The sequence below is a fragment of the Erythrolamprus reginae genome, chromosome 5 (assembly GCF_031021105.1).
Source record: "Erythrolamprus reginae isolate rEryReg1 chromosome 5, rEryReg1.hap1, whole genome shotgun sequence".
NCBI lineage: Eukaryota > Metazoa > Chordata > Lepidosauria > Squamata > Dipsadidae > Erythrolamprus > Erythrolamprus reginae.
Window position 1 is genome coordinate 35974972 of NC_091954.1, and position 12491 is coordinate 35987462.

The 12491-nt window shown below is 40.6% G+C and overlaps 1 protein-coding gene across 1 annotated transcript in view; it reads left to right on the forward strand.

The window, feature by feature from the left end:
• Positions 1-2310: 2310 nt before the first annotated feature.
• The window catches only part of NOC3L (NOC3 like DNA replication regulator), a 45390-nt gene continuing 35209 nt past the window's right edge, over positions 2311-12491 (forward strand). The window contains exons 1-5 of the mRNA XM_070752365.1: positions 2311-2447; positions 4255-4459; positions 5602-5731; positions 6783-6940; positions 7041-7106. Coding sequence (XP_070608466.1) covers positions 2439-2447; positions 4255-4459; positions 5602-5731; positions 6783-6940; positions 7041-7106 — 568 coding nt within the window. The 5' untranslated portion in view covers positions 2311-2438. The remainder of the gene's footprint in view (positions 2448-4254; positions 4460-5601; positions 5732-6782; positions 6941-7040; positions 7107-12491) is intronic.

A 12491-nucleotide genomic window follows, 5' to 3' on the forward strand; every position in this document is an offset into this window, starting at 1 on the left:
CTGCTTCAGAAGTTATTCCTAAGCCCATCTAGACATGAACGCTAAAGTCTTTTTCAAAGTTAGGCTTTTAATGAAAGATTATGGTTTGTATCTTCTCAAAGAATTGCCACTGGCTGTCATATGTTGTGATAGAGATTGCTAAACTGCAGCCACAGGCCAGACTGAGGTAATGAGAGTTGTCATTCAGCACGCATATAATCCCCATTCCTATGTATATGAAATAAAGCTAGATATGAAGAATTCAGGATAGCAATCTTAACTGTTCCTTAAACTGATTTTAAACTTAATTGACTGGTGTACTTACAATGCCCTTATCATAGTAAATGAACAGAAGTTCCTACATCTGCAAGTGCTGTCTTCTGTTTTTACCTGATGGTTATTGTTTTGCACCGTCAAATAATAACACAGTTTGGGTTTCTTAGATAAGGCAGCCTTAACAGAACCCACTTCAGAGATGGGTACAAATTACTCAGTTCAATGCAAGGGAATAGTGCCCAAAGTGTTACCCTTGCCCTGAGCAAGAAATCAATCATTATTACTGCAGGGCAGCACAATGAAGCAAAAAGCTTTACTTTTTTTAAACACTGCACTGTATTTTAAAGAATTGTAAGTCGCACATTACCTATATTGTCTGAGCTGTGCCGACACTAAATGAGTTCTGGTAACTTGAGGACTATCTTTATTGTCTGAGCCATTCTAAAGCTTCTGTTATTTTGGGCAAGCTCAGAAATTGTGTATATGTCAGCATTTTTTTGCACACGTCAGATTGTGCATGAGGAAATAATTTTAGAATAGCGGTTTACAACTATATAAAATGCAAAACAATAATAATAAGTCAAATATAAATACCTATAAAAGTATTAAAAAAACCATTATAAAACCCACAATACAGTCCAAACAACATGCATACCAATCAACATACTTCAGCTGTGACAGGTGTTAATATTCATGGCCCTCAGGCCTGACAGCAAACCAGGTCTTTGCAGCCTTTCAGAAGGCCAGTAGGGTGGGAGCAGTACAGGGGGAATTGGTTCCATAGAGCCAGGGCAGCCACAGAGAAGGCCCTTCCCTGTGGTCCCGCCAACCTGCATTGCTTAGTGGACGGGACCTGGAAAAGGCCAACCCTGTGAGATCTTATTGGTCTTTGGGAGATATGTGACAGGAGATGGTCCTGTAAATAGTCTGATCTTACAACCAAGAGTTGTAAGATGGACAGCTATACAGATAATTGACTTATGACCACAATAGATCCCCAAATTTATTGGTGAGATAGTTGTTGAGTTTTCCCCCCATTTTAATCTTGTCTGCCACATTTATTAAGTGAATCACCGCAGTTGGTAAGTTAGTAATACAGTTGTTAAGTGAATCTTGCTTCCACATTGGCTACTTGTCAGAAAAGGTGATGACACTACAACTACAACATTATACAGTACTACAACTGTCATAAATATGAATCAATTTCCACACATCCAAATTTTGATAACGCAACCAAGCAGACACTGCAACAATCATGCTCATAAGCCACTTTTTTTTAGCGCCATAGTAACTTTGAATAATCACTAAATAAATGGTAAATTAGCGACTACCTATATAAATGAAACATGCTAAAGATTATGTCCTGTCTTTTTAAATATACATTTTTTCAATATTTTTCTTTAAAAATGTTTTACATGAATCACTGCGGCATACAAATCTAAGTAATAAATAAACCGTAATGAGTTTCCAAGCATCTAAATTTTGATCACGTGTTCATGTCGAAACTGCAATAATCCTGTGTAAAAAAATACTCCTGTCTTTTTTAAGTGTCGTTTGAATAGTCAATGAATAGTTGTAAGTTGAGGACTACCCATATAAATGTTTTATGTAACTCTTGTAGCCTGTCTGGAGCACTCGATTAGGATTCCCCTTTCAGATCTGTTCATCTTGAACAATTGTGTCTATCTCGGGCAGAGCAGGCTGGCATTTTGAGACTTAAAAGTTTCAATAATTACTATTACTTCTCTTTGATTTTTTTTGGGGGGGGAGGGCGGGCTTCCAGAAAAAGTTTGAAACAGATGGCACTACAGGACGGCATTGATTGATTGATTGATTTTCCTCCTTTTTATACTTTAATTGCCAGAAAGGGATTGTCACGGCAGCATCCCCAAAGGAGGAGTTGACACCGGGAAGAGCCAAAGGTTTCTCGGTCCCCCAGCCTTCCATCCCATGAGCTCAGCTGGGTGGTATCAGCCACGATGCTCCTCCCGGATCGCTCGCCGGTCCCGGTTTCTTTCCCGGCTCTAGAGCTGACGTCGAATCCTCCTATCCGCCAGAGGGCGCCGTGGACATGGCATTTCCGGTCCGACTAGCGCCACTTCCGCTGCTTTATCGCGTGCCTGAAATCAAGCGCCGGGGGAATTCAGAGCGAGAGCGTCTCTTTTCCACGCTTGGCCGCTGCCATGAAGCCGGTGAGAGTACGAAGGGTCGCTGCCGGGATAAATAGCGTGGCCTGAGCCCAGCTGGATGTCGGGGCGGAGGGGTGGGAGAGGATAGGCCGGGATAGTGAGAGCGCAGCCCTTCAGAACCAGGTGCCCTGCTCGAGTTTTCAGGGCGGTTTAAGTTTGTATCTGTTGTGTGCTCGTGTGTTGTTGTGGTTGAAGCTGAAGTAGTCGTTAACAGGAAGGATGTTGTAGCAGACAATGTTATGGGCTATGCTTAGGTCGTGTTTAAGGTGACTAGTTCTAAGTTTTCTAAACCTAGGATTGTAAGTCTAGTTGCTGTATTCTCTTGCGAGTGGAGGAGTTGGAGGGCTCTTCTAGTAAAGTATCTCTGGATGTTTTCTAGAGTGTTTAGGTCCGGGTATGGACAGATGAGCTGTATTCAAGGATTGGTCTGGCAAAAGTTTTGTATGCTCTGTTTAGTAGTGTGAGATTACCGGAGCAGAAACTACATAGGATTAGGTTAACAACTCTTGAAGCCTTTTTGGCGATGTTGTTGGAGTGGGCTTTGGTGCTTAGGTCATTTGATATGAGTATTCCAAGGTCTTTCACAGAGTGAGGGTTGTCTGCAAGGTCTTGTTTATTCAGCTTGTATTTGGTGTTCTGATTCTTTTTGCCAATGTGTAGGACAGAGCATTTCTGGTTGAGATTTGGAGTTGCCAAATGTTTCACCATTCAGACACAAAGTCAAGGTCTTTTTGGAGAGTAGCTGTGTGAATATGGCACAGTGTTTGTCAACCTTAGGCAACTTTAAGATGTGTAAACTCTCATTTCCCAGAATTCTTCAGCCAGCCATTTCTTGTGCCGGCTGGGGGATTCTGGGAGATTAAAGTCCACCCATCTTAAAAGTTGCCACAGTTAAGAAAACATTGCCATGTGGTATTTGTTATAAGGCATGGGGATTTATTTTCATTGCCACGAAGGTGTTCCTAGGACTGCATTCCAGCACTTTAAAAAAAGTTGGGGGGGGGGAATGCCCATAACAACTGGCCCCATATTTTAATTTTGATTGTAATAAAAGGCGATAATTTTTGTATGCAGTATTAATAACATGGTTAACTACAGTTAATAAATTGAGTATAATTTTAATCAATTATATTTAGCCCTACCAGTATTTTATCCCACTAACTTATAGAGTCACTCCAAGACCAAATGTACATCTCAATTCAAGAGATGTTAAAACTCATATAACCCTCTGTCAATATTGTAATTTTTTTAAAAAAATAATACTACACTCCAGAATCCTCTGTAGGGGTCAGTCTCCAAAACATACATTGAGTGTATGCATGGGCACAATAGAAAGTTGTGAAATAGATATAAAATTTGCCTTTTTTTCTTCAATTATATTGGATAATTGCATTGTTAAAAAATTTCTAGCAAGAATTTTCCACTTGTCTTAATGCTTTTGCTTTGTATAATATTAATTTAATGTTGCTATTGAATTGGTTTTATAGTTTCAAAAATGTGTTGTAATGAATAAGATGTCAGCCTAGGAGAAAGTTCAGGTTCAGGTTGTTGTGGGAAAATTCAGATAAAGAAGAGTTAAATATGAGTTCATGGAAGAGAAGTAAGATATAAACTAATCTGTCATTATACATATTTCTTAATGTTTCAAGATTTGACATATGCCTTGATATTTTGTACGTAGGTACATACATACATACATACATACATACATACATACATACATACATACGGCATTATAAGCTTATATAATATATATATAAGCCACAGATTGGTTTAAAAGGCATACTAATCTGATTCTTATTGTCTCCAGAGAAGAAATAAAAAACGAGTTCCAAGTTTTCGGAAGTTATTGAAAACAAGTAAAATCAAACTTGAAAACAAGTTAAAAAACAAGCAGTTCAAACAGGAAAGTGCTGTCAAGAAATATCGAAAAGAACAAAGGAAACTCAGACAAGCTGTAAAAGATGCTGTATCTCGGAGGCCAGTGCCTTTGGAAGATCACAAAAAACCTCCAAGTAAGTGCTCTCTCTCTTTCTCTCTGTCTGTGTGTGTGTGTGTGTAAATATATACGCTATAGAGATACGCTTGTTAAATGTCACTATTTTATATTATTGACTCTAAAGATTATTTAATAATCAGATTGTTGATTATTAGGAGTGCCCTATTTGCAGGCTATTTGATCTTAGAAGCATTTATGTTGCCTACAGAGAAGCAACTTGGAGGTAATCTCTGTAGTTGACATAAAAGCTTTTAGGTATCAAATAAGTAGCAAATATTACACTCCTATTCCAGAGGTATTTTTCAGTTCAAACTGAATAAGCTTTTTAGATTAGAAGTAAAACATTTTCAAGGAAAAAAGTTATGAAAGTCTAGCTGCTTTTTGGAAAAGCATATTTTGGGCAATCCTAACTTGGGTTATTGAGAATCTTCATAGACATTTAGTCCTCACTATCTTAATAGGAGTTTAGTATAGATTATAAAAAAGAGAGCCCAGAGCATGGATGTGAAAGTCAAGGCCTGGGGCACGGATCTGGCCCATGGGGTGCTTAAATCTGGCCCTTAGGGTTGCCCTGAAAACAGCAAAGGACCTGCCCATTGGGCCTCTGCGTGTGGCCCTCCTGAGCTCTGTTTTTACTGGCAGAGGGTTGCAGGAGGCTGTCCCAACCGAAAACAGAGAGCGGGAGCCCATTTTTGCTGGCAGAGTGCTTGGGCCACCACAGGCGTTCCCTGACATGAGTGGCATCATGCTGGCCACGCTCACACTGGCCCCTCCCCCAAGGTCAAACACAACCCTGATGGGGCCCTCAAAGATATTGAGTTTGACACTCCTGTTCTAGAGGATAGTAGCTTGAAGAAAAGTGTCTAAAACATAGAATAAATCAAGTTTAATTTTGCATGCTCTTCTTCTGCTTTATAGATATAATAACATGCAAACAGAGACCAAATGCAACATAACAAAGGCTGTTCATTTTATTATTGATAGTTATTTCTCTTTTTCTTGTCAAATGGAGTCTTAATGTTGAATTATTTGTTCATTTTCTCAGACAAGTACACAAATGAAAAATCAATATATTTCCACCTACAGTACCTACCATAGAGCAGACTTATGTATGTATATTTCTGTGCCTCTGATTTTTCCCCCCACTTGCCTCAACAGAGAGAGTTGAGAAAAAAGAAGAGGAAGAGGAAGAAGCACTCCCTCTAGATATGATGGATGAAGATGATTTGAAATTAATGGAAGACTTGGCTCAAAAAGCATCTTTTATAACAAGGGACTTGTCTTCCAAGTGAGTGCTGGCAAAAAGAAAACTTAATAGAAAACCTTTCAACACTTTCTTGTTTATTAAGCTTTCATTTCACATTCACTGGTGTTTATTTATTTATTTATTGGATTTGTATGCCACCCCTCTATGAGGACTCGGGGCGGCTCACAACATATCAAAACAATATACACATCTAAAAAATCCAATTAATATAGCTGAAAAACTTTTAAAACTCTAATAACATTTAAAATAATTCATTCCCAGTCACACAGCAAGACATGCTACACTCGTCAGCCAGGGGGCTAGGGTCTAATGGCCCCCAGCCTGGTGGCACAGATAGGTCCTTAAATTTTTACAGAAGGCAAGGAGGGTGGGGGCAGTCTGAATCTCTGGGGGGAGCTGATTCCAGAGGATCGGGACCCACACAAAGAAGGCTTTTCCCCTAAGTCCCCCCAAACGACATTGTCTAGTTGATGGGACCTGGAGAAAGCTGGCTTTCTGGGATCTAAGTGGTTGCTGGGACTCATGCAGCAGAAAGCGGTCCTGGAGGTAATCTGGTCTGATGCCATGTAAGGCTTTATATGTTATAACCAACATTTTGTATTATGTCCGGAAACCAATCGGCAGCCAATGTAGTCCGCGGAGTGCTGGAGAAATATGGGTATGCCTTGAAAGGCTCATAACCACTCGCGCGGCTGCATTCTGGACGATTTGAAGTTTCCGAACACTCTTCAAAGGTAGCCCCATGTAACCAAAGTCTAAAATATAACTAACGTATTATATGTTGATCTTTCCAACTTAGGTCTCAGGGGTTAAGAGCTTGACCATATTTTGTTTTTGGATAGTTAACAACTGAAATAATAGAAATTATTTAAAAATGTCAGTGAAGCATTAATTATAATAACTGCATAGTCCTCATGAATACACTCATGCAATTTGGCAAAGCGGTCACTGACAGGGCCCTTGGCCATTTTAATTTTTAATGGTCTTATTAGGTAGATGGTCCTTCATAGACAAATTAATGGCCCAAGTCGTTTGAATAGATAATGAATCATATGGGGATTTCATTCCGTAGTGAACCAGTTCACGCCAAGAAACGCAAGAATGAAAGTGTGATTGAAAAATATGAGAAGATGCCGAGGCGCCTGCAGTCCGAACCTGAAAAGGAACTGATTCACCTGCTTCCAATCAAAGATAAGCAGAGAATTATTCCACAGACCATGGAAAAACCAGGTCAGATATAGTTAGGATTGCCCCGCAAACTGTCAATAATAAAATGTGCAATCTTAGGGGGTTTGCTTTTTTAAAAAAAAGAAAATGCTCTTTCTTGCAGTTACAAGTGTTGAAGAGGAAACAGAAGAGAGAGAAGAAATAGTTGAAGAAAAGGAAGTGGCAAAAGGTAATTAATGCTTGTAAAACAATAATTTGAAGTACAGTGGTACCTCATGATACGAACCCATCGTCATACAAACTTTTCGAGATATGAACACAGGGTTCGGAATTTTTTTGCCTCTTCTTATGAACTTTTTTCACCTTACAAACCTGCCGCCGGCCGCTGGGATACCCCACCTCCAGACTTGAGTCCCTCCTGTTTTTTCCCACCCTGTTCTGCACCTTTCTCCTCTCTTGATCTCCATGGGTCCCTCCCGTTTTTTCCCACCCTGTCCTGCACCTTTCTCCTCTCTTGGTCTCCATGGGTCCCTCCCGTTTTTTCCCACCCTGTCCTGCACCTTTCTCCTCTCTTGGTCTCCATGGGTCCCTCCCGTTTTTTCCCACCCTCTCCTGCACCTTTCTCCTCTCTTGGTCTCCATGAGTCCCTCCCGTTTTTTCCCACCCTCTCCTGCACCTTTCTCCTCTCTTGGTCTCCATGGCTCCCTCCCGTTTTTTCCCACCCTGTCCTGCACCTTTCTCCTCTCTTGATCTCCATGGGTCCCTCCCGTTTTTTCCCACCCTGTCCTGCACCTTTCTCCTCTCTTGGTCTCCATGGGTCCCTCCCGTTTTTTCCCACCCTGTCCTGCACCTTTCTCCTCTCTTGGTCTCCATGGCTCCCTCCCGTTTTTTCCCACCCTGTCCTGCACCTTTCTCCTCTCTTGATCTCCATGGGTCCCTCCCGTTTTTTCCCACCCTGTCCTGCACCTTTCTCCTCTCTTGGTCTCCATGAGTCCCTCCCGTTTTTTCCCACCCTGTCCTGCACCTTTCTCCTCTCTTGGTCTCCATGAGTCCCTCCCGTTTTTTCCCACCCTGTCCTGCACCTTTCTCCTCTCTTGATCTCCATGGGTCCCTCCCGTTTTTTCCCACCCTCTCCTGCACCTTTCTCCTCTCTTGGTCTCCATGGCTCCCTCCCGTTTTTTCCCACCCTGTCCTGCACCTTTCTCCTCTCTTAATCTCCATGGGTCCCTCCCGTTTTTTCCCACCCTGTCCTGCACCTTTCTCCTCTCTTGATCTCCATGGGTCCCTCCCGTTTTTTCCCACCCTGTCCTGCACCTTTCTCCTCTCTTGGTCTCCATGGCTCCCTCCCGTTTTTTCCCACCCTGTCCTGCACCTTTCTCCTCTCTTGGTCTCCATGGCTCCCTCCCGTTTTTTCCCACCCTGTCCTGCACCTTTCTCCTCTCTTGGTCTCCATGGCTCCCTCCCGTTTTTTCCCACCCTGTCCTGCACCTTTCTCCTCTCTTGATCTCCATGGGTCCCTCCCGTTTTTTCCCACCCTGTCCTGCACCTTTCTCCTCTCTTGGTCTCCATGGGTCCCTCCCGTTTCTTCCCACCCTGTCCTGCACCTTTCTCCTCTCTTGGTCTCCATGAGTCCCTCCCGTTTTTTCCCACCCTCTCCTGCACCTTTCTCCTCTCTTGGTCTCCATGGCTCCCTCCCGTTTTTTCCCACCCTGTCCTGCACCTTTCTCCTCTTGATCTCCATGGGTCCCTCCCGTTTTTTCCCACCCTGTCCTGCACCTTTCTCCTCTCTTGGTCTCCATGGCTCCCTCCCGTTTTTTCCCACCCTGTCCTGCACCTTTCTCCTCTCTTGATCTCCATGGGTCCCTCCCGTTTTTTCCCACCCTGTCCTGCACCTTTCTCCTCTCTTGGTCTCCATGGGTCCCTCCCGTTTTTTCCCACCCTGTCCTGCACCTTTCTCCTCTCTTGGTCTCCATGAGTCCCTCCCGTTTTTTCCCACCCTCTCCTGCACCTTTCTCCTCTCTTGATCTCCATGAGTCCCTCCCGTTTTTTCCCACCCTGTCCTGCACCTTTCTCCTCTCTTGATCTCCATGAGTCCCTCCCGTTTTTTCCCACCCTGTCCTGCACCTTTCTCCTCTCTTGATCTCCATGGGTCCCTCCCGTTTTTTCCCACCCTGTCCTGCACCTTTCTCCTCTCTTGATCTCCATGAGTCCCTCCCGTTTTTTCCCACCCTGTCCTGCACCTTTCTCCTCTCTTGGTCTCCATGGGTCCCTCCCGTTTTTTCCCACCCTGTCCTGCACCTTTCTCCTCTCTTGATCTCCATGAGTCCCTCCCGTTTTTTCCCACCCTGTCCTGCACCTTTCTCCTCTCTTGATCTCCATGGGTCCCTCCCGTTTTTTCCCACCCTGTCCTGCACCTTTCTCCTCTCTTGGTCTCCATGAGTCCCTCCCGTTTTTTCCCACCCTGTCCTGCACCTTTCTGCTCTCTTGATCTCCATGAGTCCCTCCCGTTTTTTCCCACCCTGTCCTGCACCTTTCTGCTCTCTTGGTCTCCATGAGTCCCTCCCGTTTTTTCCCACCCTGTCCTGCACCTTTCTCCTCTCTTGATCTCCATGAGTCCCTCCCGTTTTTTCCCACCCTGTCCTGCACCTTTCTCCTCTCTTTTTTTTTTTTAATATTTTTATTTTATTTTATATGACTTACAAACATTTAGACATCAAACAATACAACATTAAACATTTACACTTAATATATTTACAAGATTTATTTTTTAACAATTCTATTTACTATACCTTTTTCTTGATTTCCACCCAGTTGTAAATTTTTTCCCACACTTTGTAATAGTCCTTATTTTGTTGGTTTTGAATTTCGTATGTTAATTTGCTAAATTTGGCGCAGTCTAATATTTTTTTAATTACCGTTTCTTTGTTTGGAATCTTGTCTTGTTTCCAGACTTGTGCATATGCTAAGCTTGCAGCAGTAAGTAAGTGATTTATTAAGTAGTAATTTTCTTTGCTATGTTTGCCTCTAATTATGCCTAATAAATACATTTCCGGTTTTATTTCAATTTTATAGCCCAATATTTCTTCCATCCATGCCCTAATTTGAATCCAAAATTTTTTTGCTTCGTTACATTGCCACCATATGTGGTAGTATGTTCCCACTTCTTTTTTACACTTCCAACATTTGTTACTAATGTTTACATTCATTTTGGCTAGGCGTGCTGGCGCATAATGCCATCGGAAGAACATTTTATAAAGATTTTCTTTATATGGTGTTGACAAAGTCATCTTATAATTAACTGACCATAGTTTTTCCCAGTCTTCTAGCTGAATTGCATATCCAAAGTTGGTCATTCAAGATATCATGTTAGGTTTAACAATTTCTTCAATGTTTTCATAGTTTAATAGATAAATATACATTTTAGTTATAAATTTTTTGTCAGATCCTGTCAATATTTTGTCTATTTCATTTTGTTTATTACATATTCCAAATTGTACCAAGTCCCTTTTATATCTGCTTTCAATTTGGTAATATGGAAGCCAATCTATTACTATACCTTCCTCTTTAAGTCTTTCTCTAGTTTTAAGACTTCCTTTAGTGTTTAATAGGGCTTCGTAGGTTATTTTTTGTTCTTGGCTTATTATGTTTGGGTGAATTTGAGCTTCTAGAGTGGATAGCCATCTGGGAATTTCATTATAGTATTTTTTCCTGACTTTCCGCCAGTGTGTCAATAGTGTATTCCGAATTTGGTGTTGTTTAAAGTGAGAATGTTTTGAGTGTTCTTTTTCCCACAAATGTGTGTGCCATCCTTCATTTATATCGTGGCCTTCTATTGTTAGAATTCTAGGATTTTCAAGGTTGACCCATTCTTTAATCCATAGTAATTTAGTGGCTTGGTAGTATATTTCTAAGTTGGGTAAACCGAATCCTCCTCTTGTTCTTAAATCTTGTAGGGCTTTCATGTTTATTCTAGGTTTTTTATTGCACCAGATAAATTTAGAAATTATTTTATTTATTTTAGCAAAGAACGATTTGTTTAGTTGTATTGGTGCTGTTTGGAAGAGATAGAGCCACCTTGGAAGTATATTAGACTTTATTGTATTGATCCTTCCCATTAAGGATAGATTTAACTTTGACCATTTTTCTAAATCTTCTTTTGTTTTTGTTAATAATTTTGTATAATTTAGTTCTTTCAGTGAAGAATACCTTGTCGTAAACCAAATCCCTAGATATTTAATTTTCTTTTCTATTTGAAAACCTGTTTCTTTTATTAATAATTTGTTTAAATCTTGATTACAATTCTTGGTTAATATTTTAGTTTTGTTCCTATTTATTTTTAAGCCGGCCACTTTCCCATAGTTCTCTAATTCTTTTACTAAATATATCATTGAGCTAACTGGATTCTCTAAGAAGAAGACCAGATCATCAGCGAAGGCCTGTGTTTTATAAATTTGTTGTTTAATTTGGGTGCCCTGTATTGATGATTCCCCTCTAATTCGGTTTAATAGTATTTCTATAGACATTATATATATTAAGGGAGATAGTGGACAGCCTTGTCTCACTCCTTTTTTAATATCGAATGTATTGGTTAAATCTCCATTTATAATTATCCTTGCCTTTTGTTTGGAGTATATTTTATTTACCGTATTTTCCGGCGTATAAGACGACTGGGCGTATAAGACGACCCCCTAACTTTCCAGTTAAAATATAGAATTTGAGATATACTCGCCGTATAAGGCTACCCCTCTTCTGTACATCATAGACCTGACTGAGTCTAGGTCTATGATGTACTTGCATTGAGAAAAAAATCATTTCTGAACATGATAACACAATATTTTAATTACTAATGATGAAGATCTTATTGTTAAAATTATGAATGAATTATTTAGAGAGAGAGAGCCAAGTGGGAGCACTCTTCTGTCTATCTCTCCATATGTCTCTGTCTATCTGTCTTGTCTGCCTCTCATATTTCTCCTCACCACAATTAAGTTTATTATTATAACTCATCATAATTTGTCAACACAAAAAGGTGAACCTGGCTATTTTCCTTTCTCCTACCATCTATTCTGCAGGTATCTTTCAGTCTAACATGCAGCATGCTGACACCTATGTGAGAATCTATTATGGAATGAGAATCTGTATGTGATATCATGATATCGCAATCCAAACAGCCCATCCATTTTTTCCTCTTTCCGCACTTGTCTTTATCCTCTTGCAATGTCACTTAAACAGATTTTAACTTGTCGGGTTTACCATTAGTGACCCTGCCAATTTTCAGTACTGTGCAGTGTGCTATGATACAGAGCAGGGTGAATAATATGACCTCAGCTTTTAAAGTTATTTTAAAATGTTGCCTAAGAAATATGAAAAGATGATTCTTTTTGGAGGAAAAGTACATTTTCAATGGTTAAACATAAGAACAAATACAAACAGGCAGAAATAAATGCATCCAGTTTAACATTCAATCATTTCCCTGGCTCTTTTTATTGAAATGAACAAGTTCATACATTCAATTTTGCAACCACTAATAATGTTGGTCAAGTAGGTACAAAAATACCTGGGGAAAAGATCAAAGTCTTTCTCTCTCCCCCTCTCTCTCCCTCTCTTTCTTTCT